The sequence below is a fragment of the Macrotis lagotis genome, chromosome X, assembly GCF_037893015.1.
Source record: "Macrotis lagotis isolate mMagLag1 chromosome X, bilby.v1.9.chrom.fasta, whole genome shotgun sequence".
Lineage (NCBI taxonomy): Eukaryota > Metazoa > Chordata > Mammalia > Peramelemorphia > Peramelidae > Macrotis > Macrotis lagotis.
The window spans coordinates 631664779-631692516 of NC_133666.1; the positions used below are offsets into that span (position 1 = coordinate 631664779).

At 39.6% G+C, this 27738-nt stretch overlaps 1 protein-coding gene across 1 annotated transcript in view; it reads right to left on the bottom strand.

The window, feature by feature from the left end:
- The window catches only part of LOC141500578 (disintegrin and metalloproteinase domain-containing protein 10-like), a 78865-nt gene extending 52676 nt beyond the window's left edge, over window positions 1–26189 (bottom strand). The window contains 8 exon segments of the mRNA XM_074203883.1: window positions 1117–1209; window positions 3211–3336; window positions 14932–15023; window positions 17495–17653; window positions 20382–20500; window positions 22536–22683; window positions 26023–26110; window positions 26112–26189. Coding sequence (XP_074059984.1) covers window positions 1117–1209; window positions 3211–3336; window positions 14932–15023; window positions 17495–17653; window positions 20382–20500; window positions 22536–22683; window positions 26023–26110; window positions 26112–26168 — 882 coding nt within the window. The 5' untranslated portion in view covers window positions 26169–26189.
- Between the last annotated feature and the right edge of the window lie 1549 nt (window positions 26190–27738).

A 27738-nucleotide genomic window follows, 5' to 3' on the forward strand; every position in this document is an offset into this window, starting at 1 on the left:
GGGAGGAAATAATCTGGCTTTTTTTCTTTTTGCTAAGACCAGACCTGTTACTTGAATCTTGATCCCATCTATTCAGATTTCCTCTGGGAGTTTGATCCATCTCATCTTCTACATCTCCATGTCTACTAGGTCCTTCTCCATTGTGGATAAGCATGCACTTGTCTCCCAAACCTTAAAAAAGTCCTTCATGTGATTCATCTTTTCTTTTCTCTCTGTATCCCTCTTCTGACTTTGGAATTCTTTCTCTACCAATTCCCATTAGATTTCTCACTCTAGGAGTGATCTTTACCCCCCCCCCCCCCAAATTCCTATAGCCTTCTCATGCTTGAAATTCCCTTTACTCATGTAACCCCTATGTTTCATTTTACCTTTGTATCTTTGAATTTTGAAATTTTTTTTTTGCAAGGCAATGGGGTTAAGTGGCTTGCCCAAGGTCACACAGCTAGGTAATTTATTAAGTGTCTGAGACCGGAGTTGAACTCAGTTACTCCTGACTCCAGGGTCAGTGCTTATCCATTGCGCCACCTAGCTGCCCCTCCTTTGTATCTTTGAAGACTTTGAAGGGCAGCAAAGTGATACAAGAGTGAGGATAATGGAGTGGGAGAATAGGGAAAGATAGATTAGAAGCTGTGTGGAATATAGAGCCCTAGTTTAGAAGGAGTGGGATCATTAGAGAGGACCAAAGATTATAATCAAGAAGAATTTTAGAGATCAAGATTTTTAAAAAGTGAAACAGTTTGGGGTGATGCTTTGCTCAAAGGTCTTTCCATCCTTGTAGGTAATTGAGGTTGTCATAGAAGTTAAAGAGGCTGATAAACTCAAGTCAGAATGTCTAAAGGGATATACTGAAGACTGAAGTCACCAAGGATGAAATTAAAGGTGGAATGGAGAGGAGGCCTCTCTTGAGCTGGGTACTGAATTCCTTAAAAAAAGAAGGCCCATAGCCAGGAGATGCAACAAGAATCTGGATGTAAACATCCAAAGGGAGAATATTTCAAAGCAGGCTGATGAATTATGATGGTGATGGTGAGGAGAAGATCTAGAAGTCAGGAACAGGGTCAGGATGAGGGTGGAGAGGAAAGTTGGTCTCCATAGAAACAAGCTAGTATTACTTACATGTAAAGTTTTCACTTTGAAGTCTATGTATTTGATGTCTCCAAAATCAGCTTTTTCATAAATGGTATTCACAGCTTTTACATAGCTGGCAATCTGCCAAAGGGAAAAAAAATTAGCAGCGCCAAACCATTTCCACAGGAAACATTTGGAGAAACTCAAGAAGTAGGTTATCCTTTTGGCTCTGTTTTAAGGAAATTCGATCAGACCTGCCACTTTCTGGCATATTTGCTATGCCATTAAAAGATCTGATGAAATAAGTTGAAGAACCTGAAAGCTAGAGAGAATGTTAGACATCAGATACTCCAACTCTTTAATGTTTCAAAAGAGGAAAATGAGGTTCAGGGAAAGCTAATGTCTTTCCCAAGGTAATACAGAAAGCAGTGCCAGAAGAGGAATTAGCACAATTAATTCCCAGTTTAGGGTTATTTTCCTTACTTCACATAACTTCTCCAATTTAGCATTCCTAGACTAGGAAGTCTGGGATAATACTTTCCTAGCCTTCCTATCTAGGAGAGCTCATAGGAAAGCAGATTTAGAGCTAGAAGGAACTTCAGAGGTCGTTTAGTCCAATCTTTTAATTTTACAGATAAGGAAATTGAGACCCAGAGGAAATAAGTGACTTACCCAAGATCAGACAACTAATAAATATAGTACATCAACAATTTGAACCTGGATCCTCTGACTCCAAATCCAACTTTTCCCACATGAACTTAGTAAAGTTTGTCAATTGATTGATAAAACCAAACTCACAAACCTTCTTGAAAGGATAAGATGAAAAAATATAAATAAAAAATGCCAAGCTGTAAGCACCCATATAAATATGAGGAACCCTTATTAAATAGTTGTTCTTTCCCTCTTCTACAGTCCCGTGATAAGGCTATCCACACGATTTAGCCAGACATCAGCCAGTTTAGCAGCTGAAGTGATAGTTACATTCCCAGAAACAATGATGCCAGCTGTATCGGAACTGGAGGATAGGGATAGGGACTAGATCTATGATGTCAGTGATATTGGGAACTCCCAGAGGAGGAAAAGTCCTTCCACCATTGAAGATAGGCACCTTATTCACAACTTAGAACATTAGAGGGTTGCCTAGATCACTGATTACATAGATCAGTATATGTCAGGAGAGACTCGGATCAAGGTCTTCCTGGCTCTGAGGCTAACTTTTTAGTCACTACATCTCATTACCTTTCAAAAAGGGAGTATAAGTACTCTCTGCTGTAGATCCACACTTTTGTAGTTGGTCTTCATAGGTAGCTGTGGCCAAAAAACAAATAACAAAACAACCCAACCCCATTTTTTGGTGACCAGCCTTCTAATACCATAGCTCCCCAAATGTGGTCAGACTGGTCCTTAGGTAACAGATGTAGTCTAGACAATAGACTGAAAGCTCTTGTCCCTGTAGGACAAAGGGCCACAAAGTGCTGTCCTCACAATAGTCATGTGAGGTCAGTTCAGCAAAGAATATTATAGCATTTCTCCAAATAGGAAATTGGATATGAGACAGATAAGGCAGTTTGCTTAGGGATACAAAGCTATTAAGGACCAGATGTGGGGCCTGAAAACAGTGAAGGTCACAAAGATATAAATAGCAGCATCATGACTCAGATCTCTAGGTCTCCTCAGTTCTTAACCTAATGGGTTTTTTAAAAATTTTATTTATTTAAGGCAATGGGGTTAAGAGTGACTTGCCCTTGGGGTGGCTAGGTGGTACATTGGTTAGAGCACCCACCCTGGAGTCAAGAGGACCTAGGTTCAAATTCAGCCTCAGACACTTAATAATAACCTAGCTGTGTGGCCTTGGGCAAGCCACTTGACCCCACTGCCTTGCAAAAACCTAAAAAAAAAGTGACTTGCCCAAGGTCACACAGCTAGACAATTATTAAGTGTTTGAGGCTGGATTTGAACTCATACTCCAGAGCCTGTGCTCTATCACTGCGTTACATAGCTTCCCCCACCCCCCACCCCCGTCATCCTAGTGTTTTTGATCCATCTTACTGCCCTCTGCTCTCTTCTCCCCTTGGGATGGCTCTCCCAATTCTCAGATTCTAAAAGGCCTCAGAGGGGTAGATGAGCCTTCCTGGAGCTCACCTGAGCAACCACAGATTCCAGGCTCCCAAATCTTCTGTAAAACAAAAAATCAGCTTTGAAGTGCATGAGACATGATGTCCTGGAGTCATCAAGGTTCCTTCTCTGTCTTGGTAATGCTTTCTCCTCCTGGGGAGATGAGAATGAATTAGTCAATAAGAATTTTTGGTACACATTAGGCCCTGAACCTTCATCTATCATGGACTTGTAAAGTGGATAGCACAGTGCCTGGCTCTCCATAAATGCTTATTCCCATTTCTTCCTTTTCCCATGCATTACCAAGCATTGATTCAGCACTTGCTCTGTGTTGGCATTGCACTGGACAAAGACTAAAATACAACCATTCTTGCCTGAAATGAACTTCTGTTCTTTTGTGGGAGACAGTACCTGCATATATAAGTAATTACAGAATATAAACCCAATAACTACAAAGTGATTTTGGAGGCAAGAACACTGGGGTCTGAGGAGATCAGGAATGTCTCCATGTAAAGGTGGTGCTTGAGTTAAGGAAATAGGGATCCTAAGGACCAGATATTACTGATGAATTTGACTAAGAGTGAGGCAGTGATTGCTGACCAAGTCTTCTTAATTGACTGAAGAATCAGAGGAGTTTATGTATCCTCTGCTTATGGATACAAAAGAATCTGCCCATCTTCCCTTCCATCAATTAGTCAATCAACAAGGGCCTATTAAGGACTGCTATGTGCCAGGCCCTAGGGATGAAACAATTAGTTAACAAGCAGGGTTTTTTTTCTTTTCTTTTTCAATCAAGGAAGCAAGGACCGATTTGAGTTGGCCCACAGAATGAAGTGGGGGAGGGCTGTCAGCCTTGTCTCTCACCTGGCTATGTTGTCTTTGAGCATATGGTTACCTTTATCTTTTTCAGTTTATTCTTTCCTGATAGTAAAGCAGAAAAATAGTGGATGATGGGTGATAGCTTGACTTGTAAGTGAATTGGATAATATGAGGCAGAATTGCACAAAGTTATCAGCTGCAATCTTTTGGAATTATTAGTGTCTAGAGGCAAGACAAAAGCCAGGATGGCTAGTGATGGTCTAGGATGCTATGGATGACCTTGGCATCTTTAATGTCGGACCAAGCTCTAAATGCTACACAGCACCTGCTTCAGTGACCTTCATGGTCCTTTGGCACAAAATGTTCTCATGTCCCCATTCTGGCAGGGAAAGTCTTCAGTTGCTCAGGGTATCCATCCCCCTGACTCACTGACAGGTTTGCTGCCTGTCAATTATCCTCAACCTGGTCTAGTACATCTGCCAAGATGGTTTTACTGGGGTGTGGCCACTGAGCATGTTATGGTTTCTTGGAGCCACAGGTAAGAGTTGGTTAACAGGTTGCCACCAAAGGTGGGTAAGTAGCCCTGGAAAGGGCTCAGCAGCCCTCACACCAGAGGTAGAAGTGCTCTTTGAACATCTCACAGTAAAAAGAGGACTAATTAGACTTATCATAAGGTCTGGGTTAAAATTCATTTCAAGCCCTTTTACTGAGAGAGAGTCACTTAACCTCTGAACCTTAGTTCCCTTCTATGTAAATGAAGTTAATTGCATTCTCTCCCTCAGGTCTTTTGAGAAGATAAAATGAAATAAATCTATGGAAAGCATTTTGTCACTGTAAACTATGTAAACCATACTCCTCTACTCTGACCCCCAGCCCAAGATCTTCTCCCCCCAACCCCAATTTGCATTGACAGCTTCCCATGTTCTAGGAGTAACCTTGAAGTGTTGGGAGTGTTTTTCTAGTACAGCCCCTCATGAGACCCCTCCCCATTATTGATCAGGTAATTCAGGTTACTTAGCTTTTAGTTGAAAGTATTTACTAAAAAAAAAAAGATGTATGAAACATCCCTAAAAATATAGGCCATAATCTCTAAATATATAAAGAATTTGGTGTAAAGTGAGAGGCAGATTAGGGAACATGGCACCCTGATTGGATGGAACCCTTTTTTCTCTTCATTGGGTCTTTATGCTGCTTCCCTTAGGTATATACTTTGTTCATATAGCATTCAACTCTCACATGTGGCCCCAAGAAGTCATAGCATGTGCAGTGACTACACCCCAGGAAAACTATTTAGACAGATGAGCTAAATCAGGTTGAAGGTACATTTTGTGCAAAGAAGATGTCAAGGCCATTCACTGCATCCCAAACCATCACCAGTCATCCTTGCCCATGAACTTTGATAATTCTGGAAGAATGAGGCCATGACTTTTTGCAATTCTGCTTCATTTTAATCCAATTCACTCAAAAGTCAAGATAATAGCCCATGATGTCATTGGTCCTCTTTTAAAACAAAGGACAAACAATGATTGAGGTATATGTCATGAGGTGCTGATTTACTCTAAATTTACTTTATGGCTAATTGATTTCCTTTTTTCCCAGTCATTAGGTGGGAAATGGGGGTAGGGAACGTATCTTTGTGTTTAAAGAAAACTATGCTATTGTGTTCATCTCCTTATGGACTTTGTGTAACTGGATCTGATCAAGTTTTTGACTTTTTGACCAATATCAAGTACATTTGATGATTTCTGCTCTGTAGTATAATTTGATATCTGCTATTTCTAGCTCTCTTCCTTCCCAATTTTTTCCATTATTTCTCTTGAAAATCTTGACCTTTGGTTCCCCTAGATTAACTTGTTACCACTTTCAAATGCTATGAGGATAACCTTTTGGTATTTTTGATTGTTATGGCACAATAAATTCAGATAGTATTGCAATTTCTTATGTTGCCACAGCCCAACATTTATCTACAATTATCCAGTTTTGGCTTTATTTCTATAAAGAGTATTTTTTAGTTGTATTCATATAATTCTGGGGCATATTTTGCTTTTTTTCTTCCTTCTGATTGCTATTACATAGAAAAATGGGTGATTTTGTGGTTATTTTTCTGATCATTTTTAGCCAAATCTCTAGGTTTTTCTAAGACTATCATCTCATCTGCAAAAAAGCAATAATTTGCTTTCCTCTTTGCCTGTATTTAGTCACTTTATTATCCTGTTTCTATAGTTATTATTTCTACAATTATTTTTAAAAATAGTGGGATAAAGGACTATCTTACTTTATCCCTAATATAATGGAAAGGTCTTTAGCATTTCTCAATGATTGTTCTTAGTTTTATACAAATACCATTGATCAAACTAAGAAAAATACATATTTCTACAGCTTTCCCCTATAGCTATTGATATAGTCTTGAATTTGTCATTCTTTATTTATAATTCATTTTAAAGTTATTCTTTTTTTATTTTTGCAAAGCAATGTGGTTAAGTAACTTGCCCATGGTCACATAGCTTAAGTATCTGTCTGAATGGGTGTCTGAGGTCAGATTTGAATTCAGGTCCTCCGTATTCCAGGGTCAGTGCTATCAACTGCACCACTTAGCTGTCTGCTAAAGTTATTCTTGGATGCATTTTAGAATGTGGTATGCCAATATTCTCTCCTTTACTATAATTGTTATCGAGTCTTGCCAGTGATCCTGGGTAGGTCTATCAACTTTTTCTCTCCAGATGCCTGCAATACTTTTTCTTTGAACTGAGGTTTTGGATTTTGGCTAGGATATTTTGGGACATTTTCATTTTGAGCTCAATAAGTAGTACATTCTTTCCATTTTCATTTTGCTCTTTGGTTAAAATAGATATAGGCAGGGCTTAGTTGTGATTTCTTAAAATATCATATACACACATATTGTTCAGTCATGGTTTTCAGGGATTCAATATTTCTTCTTTCTTCTTATTTTCCAAATTAGTTAAGTTATTTTTTTGTGTTTTTCCTTTTGAAAGATTTTATTTATTTTGAGTTTTACAAATTTACCCCTATTCTTGCTCCCCCCCCCCCCCCACAGAAGGCAATCTGTTAGTCTTTACATTGTTTCCATGGTATGCATTGATCTAAGTTGAATGTGATGAGAGAAAAATCATATCCTTAAGGAAGAAAAATAAAGTCTCTTAAGACAGCAAAATTACATAATAAAATAACATCCCCCCCCCAATTGAAGGTAATAGTCTTTGGTCTTTGTTCAAACTCCACAACTCCCTGTCTGGATACAGATGGTATTCTCCATCGCAGATAGCCCAAAACTGTCCCTGATTGTTGCACTGGTGGAATGAGCAAGTCTATCAAGGATGATGATCACCCCCATGTTGCTGTTAGGGTGCACAATGTTCTCCTGGTTCCACTCATCCTGCTCATCACCAGTTCATGAAAATCTTCCATGCTTCCCTGAATTCCCATCCCTCCTTGTTTCTTTTTTTGTTTGGTTAATATCACTTTATTAATACATTAATAAAATATTCTTGTTTAAGAGTAAACATTGGCCGGCTAGGTGGCATAGTGGATAAAGCACTGGCCTTGGAGTCAGGAGTACCTGGGTTCAAATCCAGTCTTAGATACTTAATAATTACCTAGCTGTGTGGCCTTGGGCAAGCCACTTAACCCCATTTGCCTTGCAAAAAACCTAAAAAAAAAAGAGTAAACATAATACCCCCTCCCCCACAAAAATATAGAACCTCATGAGAAATAAAGTAAAAGAAAGAGAAAAAAATGTTTTTCAGCTGTGTTCTGATACCATTAGCTCTATCTCAGGTGGATCACATTCTTCATCGCAAGTCCATCACAGAAGTTACTTCCATATTTTTCCATAATTGCTGTTGCTGCTTGTAATTCCCTCCATCCATTCCTCCCCACTACCATATATTATTTTTTCTCTCTCTCCTTTCACTCTGTCCCTCTTCTAAAATGTGCTGTAGGGTGGCTGAGAGGTTCAGGGGGAAGAGCACCAGTCCTGGGGCCAAGAGGCCACCCCAGAGACCCAGCAACTACTGGGCCCCATGGTCCTGAACAGGCTACCCAATCCTAGCACCTTGCAAAAAGTAAAAAAAAAAAAAAATTTGTTATATCTGACTATTCTCTCCTATGATCTACCCTCTCCTCTGTCACCCACATTCCCCCCTTCCCCCTGTTTCCCCTTCTCTCCTTTTTACTCTAGATGTCTATACCCTATTGAATGTGTAAGCTGTTTCCTCTCTGAGCCATTTCTGATGAGAGTGAAGGTTTCCTCATTCCCCCTTGCCTTCCTCCCTTCTATATCATTGCAAAACTCATTGCAAAAAAAAATATTTTATGTGAAATATCTTAGCCTATTCCACCTCCACCTCTCCTTTCTCTTACTCCCATTACATTTCTCTTTTAGCCATTGACTCTATTTTTACAATATATTAAATCTTCAAATTCAGCTCTCTCCTATGCTTCATCTATAAAAGCTCCTTCTACCTGCTCTATTAAATGTGAAGGTTCATATGAGTATTACCAGTATCATTTTTCTATGCAGGAATACATGCAGTTCATCATCATTAAGTCCCTCATAATTTACCCTTCTCCTCCTCTCTCTATGCTTCACCTGAGTCCTGTACTTGAAGGTCAAACTTTCTGTTCAGCTCTGGCAGTTTCAACAGGAACATTTGAAATTCCCCTGTTTCATTGAAAGTCCATCTTTTCCCCAGAAGAGGATGTTCAGTTTTGCTGGGTAATTGATTCTCAGTTGCATTCCAAGCTTTTTTGCCTTCTGGAATATTATATTCCAAGCCCTACGAGTCCTTAGTGTAGTTGCTGCTAAGTCCTGTGTGATCTTGACTGCAGCTCCACGATATTTGAAGTGTGTACTTCTGGCTGCTTGTAATATTTTCTCTTTGACTTGGAAGTTCTGGAACTTGTCTATAATATTCCTGGAGGTTGGTTTTTTTTTTTGGATCTCTTTCTGGGGGAGATTGGTAGATTCTCTCAATTTCTATTTTGCCCTCTGCTTCTAGGATATCAGGGCAATTTTCCTATAGGAATTCTTTAAAAATGAGGTCAAGGTTCTTTTCCTGATCATGATTTTCATATATCCCAATAATTTTTAAATTATCTTTCCTGAATCTGTTTTCCATATCAGTTGTTTTTTCAATGAGATATTTGACATTTTCTTCTAATTTTTCATTGTTTTGGTGTTGAAGTATTGTGTCTTGATTTATTGTAAAGTTATCAGCTTCTTTTAGCTCCATTCTACATCTGAAGAATTTGTTTTCCTCAGAGAGCTTTCTTATCTCCTTTTCCATCTGGCCAAATCTGCTTTTTTTAAAGCATTCTTCTCCTCGATAACTTTTTGAACTGCTTTATCCATTTGGCCTAAGCTGGTTTTAAACATGTTATTTCCTTCAGCATTTTTTGGATCTCTTTGACTAAGCTGCTGACTTTTGCTATTTCATTTCTTTTCCCAATTTTTCTTCTATCTCCCTTACTTGATTTTCAAAGTCTTTTTTGAGCTCTGTTATAGCCTGAGCCCAACTTTTATTTTTCTTGGAGTCTTTAGATGCAGAAGCTGGTACTTCCTCATCTTCAGATTGAGTATTTTGATCCTCCTTGGGATCATAGACAAAGTATTTGTCAGTGGTCAGGTTTCTTTTTTTTTTTCTGTTTATTCATTTCCCCAGTCTGTGCCTGCTTTAGGGGTACTTCCTGAGTTTTTGAGTTTTATTGGGACACCCCCACAAGTATCTCAGTATGTGAGGCTCTGACTGCTCTCCTGGTCTGTGAATGACCACAAGCACACCCCTCTGCCACAGGGCTGAGGTGGGGGGGGGGGTCCCTGTTTTATCTGGGGCTTAGACTGCGATCAGGATCTGAATGTGGTCAGAGCCCCAGAGTCCTGTTGCAGGGATAGAGGACAGACCTCAGAAGTCTCCCATCACTCCCTTACCTTTAGTGGGCTGAGCACTTAGGGCTGCCTAGAGGCTCCTGCTTGTCAGCTCCATTTCCTGGATCTGGGCTTGCTAAGTGTCACAACTGGCTGAGGGCCTGGGTTTCATGCTTGCTCTGGCAGAGGTCTCCCTGCTGATTCCAAATTAGTTATTTTTGATAGAAGACATCTATTTTCTCAATCTTTTGATTTTGTTCTAATATTTCTTATTTTCTCCTAATGTCACTGAATTCTATTTGCTACTTGGGTCAGGCTTTCCATCTTCTGTTCAAAGCTATTTAGTATTCTATTTTTCTTTCTATCCAGAACTCTTATTTTACTTTTTTAACTGTATCTCTTGTTTTTTTACTCCAAGTATTCTTGTAGACCTTGTACCAAGTTACTCCCCACCCCCAAAATTCTGCTTATAGTTGTCTATAAAGATACTTTCTTATGTCTCTTGACCCATACACAATATTTCTTTATAATGTTTGATGTCTTCTTCCATTTATTTATTATATCTCTAGACTCAGTTTCTGTTTTGGGACTTTGTGCCATGACCAGGTTCAGGCCCTTCCTGGACTCATTCAATGGATGTTGAAATTATATTGATTTCCTGGGCTCTTTATACTCACTCTACTTTCCTTGAAGTATCTGTGTTCAGAAAATTAAAAGATTTCAGTCCCTCTTCTCCTCCTCCAACCTGGAAGTGCCTGAACTCTTGTTGCTATGGTCTTCAGATCCCATTGAAGTTTTCTAGACCAGAGCTCTACTGTCTTCAGATCCCTGGGCTATCTTTTCGTGGAACTACTGGCTCTCAGTTAAGCATCCAGCACCATAACCTTCCAACACTCCTAGAGCTTTTTCATAAGGGATCTTGCCTTTTGTTTAGGTAAAGTGGGATAATCTGGAGTATCCCACCATGTAAGCTTCAAAAAATCAGCAAAGTTAGACTCTGGGCATCCAGGCTTCCCAGCTCAGCATAAATGTTAGGAGGAGCAAGGAGTGACCTTCAGGATTCAGTTCAGAGGTAACTGACTAGTAATCCCCATTTAGATATAACCTTGGTAGGAGCTATGTAACAACAGTGCATATATTTAAGCCCATTTTCTCAGAGACAAGGGGTATAGAGGAGGGTACACTATGAGATATTGTATGGAAATGTTTGCACATTTGTTATTATATATTATATTTAGATTTTTGAAGACTCAAAAGCCTTTCTACCATAGTAAACAAAGAGAACTAAGGAAGTTCAACAGAAACCACGCAAAGTCCTTTACGCACTTGTGGGGAGTTTGAAGATCAATCAGCAACCAATTTCCCTGGAGTCTTCCCTCTGCTCACTGGCATGAATTGACCAGCCTCAGGTGCAGACTCCTCACTGGTTTCCCCCCCCAATACTGAATTGAGTCTGGCTCAACCAAGGTAAAAATTCCTATAAAACCCCACTGGACTATTGGTTTGAGAAAAGATGATCCATTCCTTCTAGCCCCAACAAGGCATCTGACTCATCCAGCAAACTTGCAGATTGTCCTAGGGCCATTATCCCTGTCAACCCCTTGCTTCAGTAAGTATTTCCCCTTGATAAAACCAGTTTGCTTTACTCTCTTGGTAGGTTCCACATTTCTTGTACAATATCCCTTTTTTTAAGTGTTTAAATGAAACCGGGTTCCTAAGAGTATGAAGATAGCAGCAGGCTATCAGTGGAAAGCAGAAGGCTTCAGTGGAAAAGCATTTAAAGCCCTTCCTACCTCCACATACTTTATGGTCCAGCAACACTGGTGTTCTTGCCATTTTCTCCTCTTTTTTTCAATGGCTGCCTTGGAACTTGTGCTCTCTCTCTTCATCTCCATTTACTGATCTCACTGACTTTCTTCATGACTGAGCCCAATTCTTACTTTCTGTTTGTCTTTTCTGGACTTTGACCAGTCCAGTCCCCTTGAGATTACCATCCACTTTACACACACACACACACACACACACACACACACACACACACGCACATCTGTGTATATATACATGTATCTATGTGTGTATGTTTAGGTACATATGTATGTATTACATTATAGTTTTAATTTGTTCTCCCCCATTAAAATGTGAGCTTATTGAGGGCAGGGAACTGGTCTTTGCTTTTCTTTGACTCCTCAGTACAATGTCTGGCAAATAATAAATGCTTAATGAAAGCTTGTGAGCTGCCTGAATGAAAATCACCTAATGTTACAATATTTGGAATATAGGATAAAGAATATCAAATCCTGGGGCGGCTAGGTGGCGCAGTGGATAGAGCACTGGCCTTGGAGTCAGGAGTACCTGAGTTCAAATCCGACCTCAGACACTTAATAATTACCTGGCCATGTGGCCTTGGGCAAGCCACTTAACCCCATTGCCTTGCAAAATCTAAAAAAAAAAGAAATCAAATCCTTAGAACACAGAACATAGAATTTCAGAATTGGAGGGATTTTAGAACATGGGAAGTTAGAGATAAGAGGGTCTTTAGAATATACTCTTGGTTTCCTGCATCTCTAAAAAAAGTTTCATCTGATTCTGCCTCAAGCTATCATCTTATATGTTTCCTCCCTTTCCCAATCAAACTCCCAGGGAGAAAAAATTTATACTTCTTTCTTCTTGTTCACTTCTTAACCATTTGCAATCTATTTCAGAACTCTTCACTCAGTTGAAACTGTACTCCCCACAATTACTCTCAAATGTGAGATCTATTGATATTGGTCTTTTTTTAGTTCTCATCCTTCCTGACCAACATCTCCTACTGGATTGTTCTTTCTTCTTTGAGTTTTCATGACAGTGCTTTTTCTTGGTTCTCCTACTAGTTTGATTATTCCTTATCAATCACCTTTGCTCAGTCATCATCCATATCCTAAACCCTAAATATGTGAGTGTATCCCCAAGGCTGTATCTTGGAAGTCCTCTCTTTATCTCTCTCTGTGTCCCTTTTTATCCCTCTCCCTCCTTCCCTAGTCTCTGTCCATCTCTTACTCTCTTGATAGATTACTAAATTTAGAAAGTCAGGTAACCTGGTCTCAGATTCTGTCTCAGACACTTATTAGCTGTGTGAAAAAGAGAAAGTAACTTAATCACTCTGAGCCTCAGTTTCTTCATCTGTAAAACAGGGAGAATAGGATTCAACAATCTATTCCTAATATTCTTTCCACTTCTATATCTATGATCCTCTTCAACTCCCATGGGTTCAACTATAAGTGCTATGCAAATCTATCTCTGATCTACATATCCAGCCAGAGTTCCCTTTTCCTTCCCTCAAGCACAAAATGGCAACTGGGGAAGGCACAGCCCCTCTGAAAGGTGAGATGCCCCTGCAAACTGCTCAGTGAATTCCTGGACTTTCTATATGCAAACATTGCCATAATATATCTGAACAGAACAAAGGCTACCAAAGGACTTAATCCGAGAACGGCTTTACTTCATACATTTCTGAAATTTCAAACTGGATATCTATCCAATAGGTATCTCAAACTCAACATGTATGATTGTATGAAACAGAATTCATAATCTTTTTCTTCCATCCCCACAAGTACCACTTTTCTAATGCTACTGAAGGCACCATCATTCTTCATTAGTTATTACTATTATTAGCTTTGAAAATGTTCTTTACTGACTTGGTTTCCTCTCAATTCCTTTCATAGATGAGGTTTTGGGGTAGAGAGAGAGATGAGGGAGCTGGAGGATAAGATGGGACTATGTCAGACAGAAATCTTTCTCTTCAAAGCTAGAAATGCTTGGATTTAGAATAACGATCACTTAAGGTTTCTGGCAGACTTATGCCTAAAACACAGAGCATAAAAGTCATGTTTATATTGTTTTTCCTTTGACATTTACCTTCATGTGCTCTGTAGCCTGGCCAAATTGTGCTATTCCTCACACACAATATTCTGTCTCCTGCCTCTGTGTCTTTGTCTGGCCTGTTCCCCATGTCTGGAATACAAACCCTTCTCCCATCTAACTCAGAATCCTTAACCATCCTTGAAATTCAGCTGAAATTTAACAGATATGTTCTGGAGTCAGTTTCAAATAAAAACCTTGTAAGAACTTAAGTTTTCAGGGAGAACATTTATTCCTTGGAAAGCAGTAAATGTTATAAACCAGGGCTTGATTTATTGTTTTGCTGGATAGAGACTTAAGAAAATGATTGAGAAAATGTTAATAATGCAGATTAAATTTAAAAGTATTTTCTTTGGAAAGCATACTGTTAAATATTTAGCAAGACAAACCCTTACTTTATATTTCTTTTGTACATTCTTTATGTATACATGTTACCTTCCTCCCATAAAATGCAGGCTCATTGAGGGCAGGGACTGTTTCTTTCTTTCTTGTTTTCCCCTTTGTATCACCAGCCCTTAACTGAGTGTTCCAAAAATATATGGCTGTCCTTTAATATTTATAACCCTAATGTTAAAATAAAATTAGAGAGAATTTGCAACCCTATTTGGGGAGGCAGTCCCTCATATAATAATTGTATTTCTCAATCCCCTTTTCTAAGGATCCCAAAGCATATTGATAGATTGACTTTAGAAGATGGAAGGAATGTCAGGACTAGGGGTAAGGGACTTTGGAACTTAGGTTGTTCAACTCCACATTTGACAAATAGAGGGTCAAAAAAATCTAAAGTGGTGAAGATTTACTTTTTTTAATTTTATTTTTCTTATGCTTTGTTTGGTCTGTTTTTTCTTTTACAACATGACTAATATGAAAATATATTTTGCATGATTGCACATGTATAACCTGAATCAAACAACTTACCTTCTCAATTAGAGGGAAAGGAAGGAAAATAATTTGGAACTCAAAATTAAAAAAAAAACAAGTAATAAAAATGGTTTTAATAGGCAATTGGGGAAACTTTTAAAATTTTATAAGAAGGTGATGATTTGCAAGAGGGGTTAGTGAGCAGCAGAGTACAGACTCCAAATCGTCATCCTCTGCCTTCCAGGTCAGCGATATTTCTATTACATCAAGACATTGTTTAAACTTACCTTCAAATTGAGCTCAAGAGGCCGAGACTGCCGAAACAGATGCATCTTTAAGGCCAAACAAGGACAGTTCGAGTTGTTTAGAAGGGAATAATCTAAAGTAGAAAAAAGTACAAAGGGAGTGGTGACAGGTGGCCAGCAGGTGGTGCCAGCGGGCCCAGAATCCTAAACTTGCAGTGGGGAAGATCTGAGTTCAAATGTTATCTCACAGATTCTGTAAAATGTGGATAAAAACCAGGGTTGTTGTGAGGATCAAATGGGAAATGTCTGTGAAGTGCTTAATGAATATTGTCTTCTCCCAGCCTTGCTTTCCTCTTCTCACTGGTTTATTGTTTACCTGACAGGCCATAGCTAAGATGAAACTTTCCTTCTGAAGAAACAGGAACATACACTTCTGGCCTGAAACCAACTGAGCCTAGACATTGGATCTGATAGGCTTTTAAACTAGAAGAGGCCCTAGACAGCAGCATGACCAATCACTCCATCTTACAGATGAAGAAATAGCTGGGGTTGTATTTGGGAAATCGCACACACAAACTGCTCCTACATGTCTTACTTCTGACATATCCTGGTTTTGTGACCCTGGACAGGTCATTTGGTTCCACATAGACTCTCTATAGTTTCAGACCAGGTATGACCTATGGGAAAAGAAGGAGCCTTTTCAACAAGGAATGCCCTAAACTAACAAAATAGAGGTCTATTTCCAATCCCTCATCCCTGTTCTCCTATGGAAAATGAAGGGATGGCTACAACTGAAGAACTGCAATTTCAAGAGACCTCTAACATCTTGGAAAGACCCCTAAATAGGGGTAGGTGGTAGCATGCCACCAGTGGTGTCTGAAGACACAGCATAAAAAACATGTAATCAAGGCATGTGTGATAGGATCAGTAGGCAAGATGGTCATGGAATGAGAGTGAGAAATTTAAGTGGAGAAACCTACTGTTTAAAAGGGGTCCGTGATGTGTTAGGAGACTAAGAGAAGAGCATATGCAAAGCAAATCAAGCTGTCTAAGGAAGACCTAGAAAAAGGATATGGACAAGAATTACACAGGAGGAGGAGTTTTGGATAAGGTATAGTCTATGACTGTAAAGGGAGTATCTGCATTGGCGTCGTCATAGAAAATAATATTATCTAAGATGTCTATGGTGTTTTAAGTTTTACAAAGTAGTTTTCCCTCACCAACCTTGTGTGGTAAGTAGTGTTGGTATTATTATTGTTCCCATTTTACAAATGAGGAAACTGAGGCTTAGAGAGCTAATCCAGGATCACACAGCTAGTAAGTTTCAGATCTTCAATTTGAACCCAAATTTCTTTTGATTTCAAGTCATGTGCTCTTTTCATAATATGATTCATTGAATCATTGAAATAAACAGAACTAGAAAAGGAAATAGTAGAGGTGTAGGACATGTAGAATATTTGAAATATGAAGATATCAGGAACAGACCCTCTAAGATGAACTTATTCAGAACTTTTTTTGAGGCAACCGAGCAAAGTGATTTGCCCAGAATCACATAGCTGATAAATGTCTGAAGCTTAAACTGAATTCAGGTCCTCAGGACTCCAGGGTCAGTGCTCTATTATACCACCGAGCTGCCAGAACTCTTTTTTTTTTTACTTAAAAATTTATTTATTTAAGGCAATGGGGTTAAGAATGACTTGCCCAAGGTCACACAGTTAGGCAATTATCAAGTGTCTGAGACCAGGGCTGGTGCTCTATCCACTGTGCCACCTAACTGCCCCCAGAACTCTTAATAGTTGAGTCAACAGGATCAAAAGTTGTAATTGCTTAAAATGTAGGCAATTCTCTTTGCAGATGAAGAAACTGCCAGTTAATGGCAGATGTTTTTTAGCCCCAGTAAGTTTGTAAGCTCCTTAAGAGCAGGGACTATGTTGCTTTTCATAGTTTGCAAAACAAGGAACTTTGCAGAATCATAGCAACTGGTGTTGGGAAGATAACTTGGACAGTGGTCAGCTAGATCACCCTTCCACAAATTATAAACCACTTCTATATCATCTCTGAAAAATGGTCAGCCTTACTTTGAACACTTGTAGTTAGGAGGAACTCACTACCTCCCAAGGCTGACCATTCTACTTGGGGAGAGCTGTAAGCTATATCTGCAAACAGTTATAAAACAAGTTATAATGCAGTAAGTCCAGAAGACCACTCTGAGCTTGAGGCAACTGGACAATGAGGTCCATCATTCCCACTCTCCCTCCCCCCCAATGCTGGGGCTCTATCTGATCTTTTATAGGAATAGGCATGGTTGGGGGGGGGGGGAGATGGCACCAATTGTAGAGCCCTATTCTTTCCTCTCCCAACAACTTTTGAGGGCAAAGGGATATGATGTGAACTATAGTTTTATTCGGGATGCCCTGGGAGCTCCAATTGTGTATACAGTCAGTGCCTAACAATATTTATTGAATCGCATTGAATTTAATTGTAGATAGCAGATTAAGGGAGTTTCTAGGACAAATTAAAATTGAGTGCATGATTGAGCAGTCCAGAGGGTCTCTGAGCATTTCTGATGGGTTGATGTGAAACTAGCAAGGGAACTAAGACTCACCTATCTCCCGCTGATGGTAAATGATGAGAAGTCTTGGCCCTGTTTCATTACCAGAAAATGCTTTTGCTAGTTCCACATAGTAGGTGCCATCTTTGGCATGGATAATGCCTTCAAAGAGACCATAAATGATGGAACCATGACAGGATGAGCCTGGTTCATCTGTTATGAGACATTGGAGAAATTCAGATGTTATTGCCATGCTGTTTTCTGGAGTGCTTGTGAATGACATAGTAACTCCATAAGAATGGGAATATCTAGCTAGTGGATTTGTAATTCAGACAAATGTTCCCTCCTGGTACTGCCCTAACCCCTCCCCAACTCCTCCCTACATAGGAGGTGGACTATACTACCTTTAAAATATCTGTCCATTCTCTCCAAGACTGCAGAATTTAGCTAATCAGCCCAGCTATTGTGCATTCTTCTTTTTCTTCTCTCCTTCCTCTTTCCCTGCTTGTACTGTCTTTGATGTTCTCATTTGTAGCTAGTTCCTTCTTTATTTAACCCTTCTGCCTCCTTAAAGAACTCTAAATTTACTTATAATTTTGTGTTGCAGTAGCTTTGAATTAAAATTTAAGGACTTTTCTAACACTCCTGACTCCTGAGTCAGTCTTGTGACTTCTTCACTGATAAACGAACCCCCCCCCCCCACTTATCCTTCCAAATCCCTTCCCCCTCTTGTCTACATAATGACTATGATGACATACTATCGTGCTATAAGATTAGACAAGTAGATACTTTCAGAAAAAAACTGAAAAGATCTATGTGGGGTAAACTATTTGACCTAGGTGTGAATATAATTCCCCTTAATCACAATGGTCCAGCTTGATCCAATAAAAGGCTCATATTTGGAGATTCTCTCAGTAATGATTATATAATCAAGGCTGGATGTATAGTCTTTATAAGGAATCCAGGTAGCCAGTTTACACACCTGGTTTATAGTTGATGATACTTATATAAGCCTCAGATTTGGCATGATGCCAGCTTTATTCTATGTTCCTAGAACTGTCCAGGCTAGGGGACAGACCTAGAAGACAGGTGCATACAGGAGCTTGTGGACAGCAGGAAATGGAAGATATGGAATGTACCAGACAAAGGGGAGAAACAGACTAGGAAATTGGGAAACCAATAAGCAATATATGGAAAACCAATAATCAAATATATGTGGACTTGACCCTATAGCCTCCCATCAGCAAGGTTGTACACTAAAAAGGTATAAATCTCTACAAGCCTCCAAAGCATTCCTTTGATCTCTCTGAATAAAGAACCTGTGAAGCAAGGTGGATGAGATTTGCTCTTGAAACATCCCACTACCCTTGATTAAATAAGGATATACAGGAAGTCTTGACAGGATTGAATTTTTTTTTGGTTTTTTGGGTTTTTTTTTAGATTTTGGCAAGGCAAATGGGGTTAAATGGCTTGCCCAAGGCCACACAGCTAGGTAATTATTAAGTGTCTGAAACTGGATTTGAACCCAGGTACTCCTGACTCCAGTGCTGGTGCTTTATCCACTGTGCCACCTAGCCGCCCCAGGATTGAATTTTACATTTGTATTTGCTTACAACCTTTATGAACTGATGCAAAATGAAGCAAGCAGAACCAGAAGATCATTGTATATAGTATCAAAGTATAATAAATTTCTCAAACTGTCATCCTGGTAAAAAAGGCTGATTTCTTTTTATAACAATATTCAGCCTTCACTTTACACTCACCAATGAGAAAAATATTACCTTTGTACAATAAGAAGCAATTATGACAATATTTAGCAAATGATTAGCTATATGGGATGAGCATAAGGAGTCAGGGATAACACGTGTCAGGATCCCTAGATATCTCCCCTTATGCTAAGTAGAAACTCAGGATGACAAATGATCTGGAAGCTAGAAAACTTGTCTTGCCCTTATAATGCTTTAAGTTCATCATCAGATAGCATTATATAAGGATGATAGTCTTTGGGTAACTTCATAGATAGGGTTCCAAGGAGGTTAATGAATTCCCCCTCTTTTCTCTCAGGGTGGTCATTGGAACTGGAAGGATATAGGGCCTTTGACTCCCCAGAAGTTCAGAAAAGAGGTGGATTTGGAGGAAAGAAGCTCTTTTTTTGGACATTTTGAGTTTGAGATGTTTCCTGAACATCCAGGTTGAACTGTCCAATAGGTAACTGGTGATGAAGAACTTAAGCTCAGGAAGGAGATTAGGATTGGATATAGAGATCTGGGAGTCATCTGCATGGAGATCATGAATTGAATCCAGGGATGTTGATGAAGTCACTAAGTGAGAGAGTGTTGAGAAAGAAGGGAAGAGAGCTCAGGACAGAGTCCTAAGGGGGGTGGGGTTCACCCAGTTAGTGAGCATAACTGAGCCCTGAAAATTTTAAGAAGGGGATAAGGAAAACTTCCAGTAAAAATGGGATTTTAGTTGGTACTTAAAGGAAGCCAGGGAGGTCAGTAGGCAAAGTGAAGAAAGGAGAGCATTCCAGGTGTAGGGACAGCCAGAGATAATGAGAAAAATCCAGAGATGAGAGGAAAATATCCAGGAGGAACAGGAAGGTCAGGAAGGCCAAGGTCTGAGAAAAGGTCTTTAGATTTGCCAGTTAGAAGATCATTGTTTCAGATGAAACAGATAGCAAAGGGTTTCTATGAGAGTGATAGGAGAAGAAATGGAGGCATTGAGCATAGATGACTTTTTCCAGGAGTATGGTGTTTAAAAAGAGAGGAGTCTCTTCCAACAAATGAGGTAGGACAGAGTTTTTCATTTCTGCTGCCAGTTCCAAGAACTTTTGCTCCTTTGCTCTTCCTTCCTTATGCACTGATGATGGTTGTTTCTGGAGGTGGACTTACATCTATGCTGGAGCTCAGGAACTAGACTTTTAATGAGAGAAAGTTCTTACCTCTCAGTTCTCCAGAATAAAGGAAAGACACATTGAAAGAGTTGATGTGCCTCACCCCAGTGAGTTCAAAATCTTCCGCAAAGATACTGTCATCACGTTTCAGACTGAGTTTAAAAGTCCTGGAAAGCCCAAAGAACAGATCCCTCAATGTCAGTGCTTTTCCCATGGTACCCCTAGTTCTTGGCAGAGGTTGGGGGTTGGAGTGGAATCCTAGGGTTCATAAGCCTTAAGAGCAGGAAGGGACCCACTCAGGTATGGATGAGTAAATGAAGACCAACAAAGGTTAGTAATCACCGAAAGTTACATAGCTAGGAAATTTCTGGGATCAAATGTGAACTTCCTGACTCCAAGTTAATGCTCTCCACTGAGTCTTGCAGCTAGCTGCCTACTGCTGAACTTTGCCATCAGCCTGTTGCTGTACCCTTAAGACCTTTGGGCTTTCTATCTGCCCTGCAGCTGAACTCTCCTATGTGTTATTTCCCTCAACTCCAGAGGGAGTAAGCAACTTGAGAGTGGAGACTATCTCTATAATTTAATTTAAATTTCCAGCACTTTAACACATATCAAATATTTAATTAATAACTTCTCATTTATTCATTCAAAGAACACTGGGTCAGGTCTGCTGAGTCTTAGGTCAGAGGCAGTGCAGTTCAATTCAGTTCAACTTAATTCAACAAACATTGAATGTCTAATATGTATAAGGCATCGTGCTCAAAATTAGGGTTACAGAGATAAAAAAAATGAAACAGGCCTTGCTTTGAAGGGACTCACATTCTACTGGGAAGATGTTTCATATACAAAGATATCAAGAGAAGACAATTTAAGAAGGGAGAGATGATGAGTTGGGAGATCAGGGAAGGGGTTCATCTCAGATGAACCCTGAAAGGAGATGAGAATTTTGGCAGGTAGAAGTGAAAAGGCAGTCTCTATCTATGTATGATCTCAGACAAGTCAGGATTCTTTCCTATACTTCATTTTCTCTGGAAAAGGAGGAGATTTGGCTAGTTGGTCTCTAAAGTTCCTTTTAGCAATGGCAAGGATATAGGACTTTTGACTCCCCAGAAGTTCAGAAAAGAGGTGGATTTGGAGGAAAGAAGTTCTGTTTTGGACATGTTTAGTTTGAGATGTTTCCTGAACATCCAGGTTTAACAGTCCAATAGGTAACTGGTGATGAGCTCAGGAAGGAGATTAGGATTGAATATAGAGATCTGGGAGTCATCTGCATGGAGATCATGAATTGAAGCCAGGGGAGTTCAAATCCTAAACTGCATCACTCAGTCACATGTAAGCTTGGCAAAGTGTGCATGGCTCAAGACAGCCACTGGAACTAGGAAAGGAACTCAAGATACTCTTCTTCTGATGGTGGGTCAGGAATGCCATTCTTATACACAAAGGGACAGCAAAAAGGAGTAAACAAGTTGAAATTCATTACACCTTGAGATAAGAGAAAACCTAAAGCTCCTGGTTAAGCAAAATTATAAGCACAGGATCTATCTGAGTGATAGTGATAATAGGGAGTTATTGAAGTTTGTTGTGGGGATGGGGTGATAGTGGGAACAGGAAGGGAAGGAGAGGTAAAGGGTTGTCATGGTTTTATTTGTAATTTAAAAGAATTGCTTGGGCAATTGAGTGCAGAATAGATTGAAGTGGAAAGAGACAGGAGACAAGGGGACCAATGAGAAAAATATTACCTTTGTACAATAGGAAGCAATTATGATAACAATATTTAGCAAATGATTAGCTATATGGGATGAGCATGAGGAGTCAGAGATAACACATGTTTCCAGCCTGTGGGACTGCTTTGAGCCTAACTATCCTCATTTATAAATTGTTTGTGCTTAGGACCTGTATGGTGATGAAGTCAATGTATCCCTTCTCAGAATAACATTTTTAAATGCACAAAATAAAATTAGTATGATTACAAAAGAAACTAATTCTATTGAAGCACAGTTATCAAAATAATAAAAACAAGCAAAGTACCCCAGAATTAGACATTCTCTAAGATCTCTTGTAGTTCTGATGTTCTAGTATTCCATGATTCACTCCTGATAGAAGGAAGGGGCTTCTGGGTACCTATAATGAGGACCATATAGGGTCACTCAGGTAAAAGAATCATTTGAATATTAGGGATTTTTTTTCTCAAGTGCCACTGACCTTTGATATGCTTGGAAATCAAGTAGGATTGGTTCTTCCCCTCCATCAGTGGCTCTCTGAGTCCTCCAAAGCTCTTGATCCAAGGCAGCTCTGTTGTATGAGACTTGCTCATGGTATCGGATGAATGGTCTGGAGCATTCTGTCTGGCCTCATAATGAGGATGGAAATATAAGGAATAATTTTTAAAGTGTTTACAGACATAGATTGATAAAATTTCAGGGCCAGAAGGGACCATGGATACTACATCAAGGAAGTTGGGCAAAACTGTAGAATACAGAATGTCAGAACTGAAAGTAATCTTAGATGTTGATGTTCAAATAGGACTTATAATATTTTATGGTGATGTCTTGATGTGTGTGTGTGTGTGTGTGAATTGAATTTGAATGAGGCAGAGTTTCACAAGTCATTAACCTTACTCTCTCTTCCAGAGTCAAGTGGCAAAGTCCAGTGGCAAGACAAAAGCTGTGATAACTGACAATGGCCTAGTTTGCAAAAAATGACCTTGGTATTTTGATGTCTGACCATGCTCTAAGCACTCCACAACATCTGCTTCAGCCACCTTCATGGCTTATTGACATGAATTGTTCTCAGCTGCCCATTCTGACAACAGTTTTTGTATGCTTGTGGATAGATATCACCCTAGTTCAAGGACAGGTTTGTAGCTTGTAACCCTCAATCTGGGTTAGCCCATCTGCTCTCTCCAAAGTTACTAATGATCTCTTACTTGCCAAATCCAATGACCTTTTCTCTATCTATGTTGTATTTGACCTCTCTGCAACCTTTGACCCTGTTGATCACCCCCTTCTTGATCTTTTCTTTTCTCTAGAATATTGAATATCAGAGCTGGGAGGATTCTTGGGACAAAAAATGTCACAGCTAGAAGGAACTTTAGAACATAGAATGCCAGTTCTTTTGGGACTTTAGAACACAGACTAAGACTGAAGGGTCCTTTGTAATACTCCAGATTTAGAAGTATCCTTTGAGACCATCTAGTCTTATCCTTACTTGATCAAGACCTAATTATCTCTCAAAACACTTTATTCTATTTTTGAGAGAGCTATAATTGTTTCTCTTGACTTTGAGCCCCAATTTTTTTTATTTGCCTATCCCATTGGCCAATCTAGGGACTGAGTCTTCCTGAATATTTTACTTCTATCCTGCTTGCTGTTGAGCCTACTTAGTCTTTCAGTTTAGAAAAGGATCACTCCAGCTAACCAGATGATTGAAGACATGAGTTGCACAATTATGTTATAGTGAGGAAGATACTCACCAATTACCTTTACCAGAATCGTTCCATCCCAGGGTCTGGTTTATAGGAACAGTACTATTGGAGATGGTCTGGCTGCTATGGGAGTCTCTTGGCCTTAAATGGGTTTCTATTCCTCCCTTATCAAGAGGCATCGTGGCACATCATCAAAGCCAGGTAAACATCAACATTTGCTATCTGGTGACAGAATGCACCTCCCAAGTCCATCATAACCTCTCTCAATAGGTTCATCACCAATATGATCTTTCCTCTCAAACATTTCTTCTTTGAATTGCAAGTACTTAGTGGGTCTTCTCCAGGCAACCAAATTTTGACATAATTATCAAATTATGTACGTCAGTTCCATGACGGCATGCATGCCCAGGTTCTGGATAGGGGACAATGTTCTTGAGATTTCCCAGTCACCAATGGAGTGAAACAAGGTGTATCCTTGCTCCCATACCTTTTAGCATGATGTTTTCAGTCATGTTATTAAATTTCTTTTCTGAGGATGAACATGACCTCAAAGTCAGCTACCACATTGATGGAAAATTTTTCAACTTGAAAAAGCTACAAATCAAGACCCAAGTGGAGGGAGTGAGACTGACTACCAAACTGAAGGTCTACAGAGCCAAGTGCTGACTTCATTTGCTATATACCTGTGAAACCTAGACAGTCTACAAGCACCACATCAGGAAACTGAATTGCTTCCATTTAAATTGTCCTAGGAAGATTCTGAAGATCACTTGGCAGAAGAAGATACCAGATACTGAGGTTCTTTCTGGAGCTAAACTGGTTAGTACTCTACCATAGCACATTACTAAAGGGCAACTATGATGGGCTAGACACATTGTTAGAATGCCAGACATTTGCTTGCCCAAAAAAACTATTTTATGGAGAACTGACACGGGGCAAGCACTCACAAGGGGGTCAGAAGAAGTGATACTGAGACATCCTGAAGGTCTCATTAAAGAACTGTAGAAGTGATTGTACAGTAAGGGAGACACTGGCACAGGACCACCCAGCATGTCATGCCATCATCAGTGAGGGTGCTGCACTCTATGAGGAAGGCAGAATTGAAAAAGCTCAAAAGAAACGTGATATATGAGTTTAAAGTTCCTACCTCAGGTGTTTACAGGGATTATTTTTGCCTGACCTGAAGTAGAGCATTCTGAGATCATATTGGTCTAATCAACCACAGTTGGACACATTCTATTTGGCCTCAAAAATAGTGATGTCATTTTGGTCTTCTTCGATAACAAAGGACAAGAACAAACCAACTTAGTGGCCACCAACTTAGTGACCCCAACTTAGTGGATCACTTTTGGTTGAGCCCAAGGGTTCCAGAAAGAGAAGTCTTACATCACAAACTTCAGAGACAGGAGGGACTTTTAAATCACTGAGGGGGACCTTATAAGTCATTTAGTCCAAATCTACCAATTTAAAGATGGGGAAGCAGAGGTCCAGAAAAGAAAAGGATTTTTCTCAAGGTTATTAAAGAAAGTTAGAAGATGAGTCATGATTTAAATTTTCTAGTCAGTGCCTCTACTATGCAAATCTCCCTTTCCTCTGGAGGACTGAACTGGTCCAGAGGAGGGAAACCACTTGCCAACAAGGAGAGTAATTAGAACCCTGGTCCTTCTGAGCTCAAATTCTATTTTCTTTCTACTATACCACATGAACATCCCATTTTCTGCTCCTTCACATGGACATCACTTCTTTGAATTAATCAGTCATCATTGGACTGGCTATTCCAACTCCTACATTCTCAAAGAAATTCTACTTTCCCAGAAGTAAGCAGTTAAGTGGCACAGTGGATAGATTCCTGAGGCTGGAGTCAAGAAGACTCCTGAGTCTTTAGAGACTCCTGAGACATTTATTAACTTGTCCCTTAACCCTGTTTGCCATAGTTCTTTTATCTGTAAAATGAACTGAAGAAGGAAATGGTGAACCACTCTAGCATTTTTGCCAAGAAAACCACAAATGGATTTACCAAGAGTCAGACATGACTGAAAAAAAGACTGAACAACAACTCTTCCAGGAATCCGAGAGATGCCCTGAAGTATCTCATTCCCCAAGTGAGTAAAAATAATTCAGTCTGACTCATTTCCCTAGCTGAGACAGCACTGAGATCAGGTTCCCTCTAGTAGATTTCTGGAAAAAAACTGGAAAAGAGTTCTAAAGGGAAGCCCTTTGTCAAGTCCAACCATCAAAAAGAAGTCAAGAAGCCAGATGTCTCACCTGAACCTGCAACTTGTGATGCAGAGATGTGTAATACCAAGAGGAAAGAGGCAGACTGGAACACAGACATGGATGATCTCTCTGGTGGGGCTGGCTTTCTCCAAAGAAAGATTCTTTATTGCAATGTCACAACTAAGGCAGACCATGGATGCTCCTATCCTGAAAATAGTGCAGGGAATGACATTCCTTCAGCAACCTTCTTGACTCTGGCCCACCATGACTATCTGGATCTACCTTCTGTCTCTGTAAGACAATACCAAGAATTTGCCTCCACCCTGATGATTAGTTTCCTGTCCTAACTTGCTCACCTCCTCCCCTTCCAGGAACTCCTTACCTGCCTTTCTTTCCAAATCCTGTCTTCATTAACTCTTAGAATCCTAGTTTCCAAACGGAAAGTGTTACAAAAGGCACCTAGATCTCCCCATAACTCAGCAGGAATCCTATGGACAATACCAAAGGTCTCCCAGTCTTTGAAGTCCACCAGTAATTGAGAATTCACTATCTCCTAACCTATTTAGGAAGGCTTAACCTGATTGTTAGGAAGTTTGTGCTTACACTGAGTCAAAATTTGTCACTTTTTAACTTCACTCTAATGCTTTGAGTACTGTCCTTTTGAGCCAATTTTAAAAAATAATTAACCAATTTAGATTTTAAAAAGAAATGTTCTAAAATTAGACTAGCTTAAAAATAATGACTATACAGGTGAGTCAGGAGGTTAAAGTTCAGAATGAAGTGAATGTGGAGAGTTGGCTAAGTTGGATAACAAAAAAAGGTGAATTTCCTTTTAAACTGAACTGGGAAGAAAAGAAAAATCAAAAAAAGAGATAGGACATTTCCTCACTGGAGTAGATGGGAGTAAGATAATTGATAACAGGAGGCATAACTACTTTAGAAGTTGGGGAGCAAACATCTAAGATGGAGAATGGGGATTCCAAAGAGTCAACAAAGCTTCATAAAGAATAGATCATTTCAGAGGAAGGAGGGGATTGAATGGGGTAAATCTCATTACACTAAGAGGTACAAAAAAGCCTATGGTAATAGAGGGGAAGAAGGGAGCAGAGGATAAACACCTGAATCTTCTCATCAGACTTGGCTTAAAGTCAACCTACACATACTCAGTTAGCTTATAAAACATCTAACCTTTCAAGTATTAAAAGGGGAAAAGGGGAGGGGGGATGGAGAAAGGAAAGGGGAGTGGGGGAAAAAGGGGAAATAACAAAAGGAAGGGAAGGGAAAAAGGGAAAGGGGAAAGAAAGGGCAGGGTGTGATATAGGAGGGCAAACACACTGAATGGGGTGGTATTCAGAAACAAAATACTGGGGAATATGGATAAGGGGGGGAAGGGGGAAAAATACAAACAGAGGGAAGATAGCATGGAGGGCAATAAAGAATTAGTAATCATAACCTTGAATGTGAATGGGATGAACTCTCCCTTAAAACGTAAGCAAATAGCAGAGTGGATTAAAAACCAGAATCCTACAATATGCTGCTTACAAGAAACTCATTTGAAGCAGAGAGATACACATAGAGTAAAGGTAAAAGGTTGGAGCAAAATATATTTTGCTTCAGCTGAAGTAAAAAAAGCAGAGATAGCAATCCTTATCTCAGACAAAGCAGCAGCAAAAATAGATAGCCTCAAAAGAGATAAGGAAGGAAACTTTATCCTCCTAAAAGGTACCATAGACAATAAAGTCATTTCAATATTGAATATATATG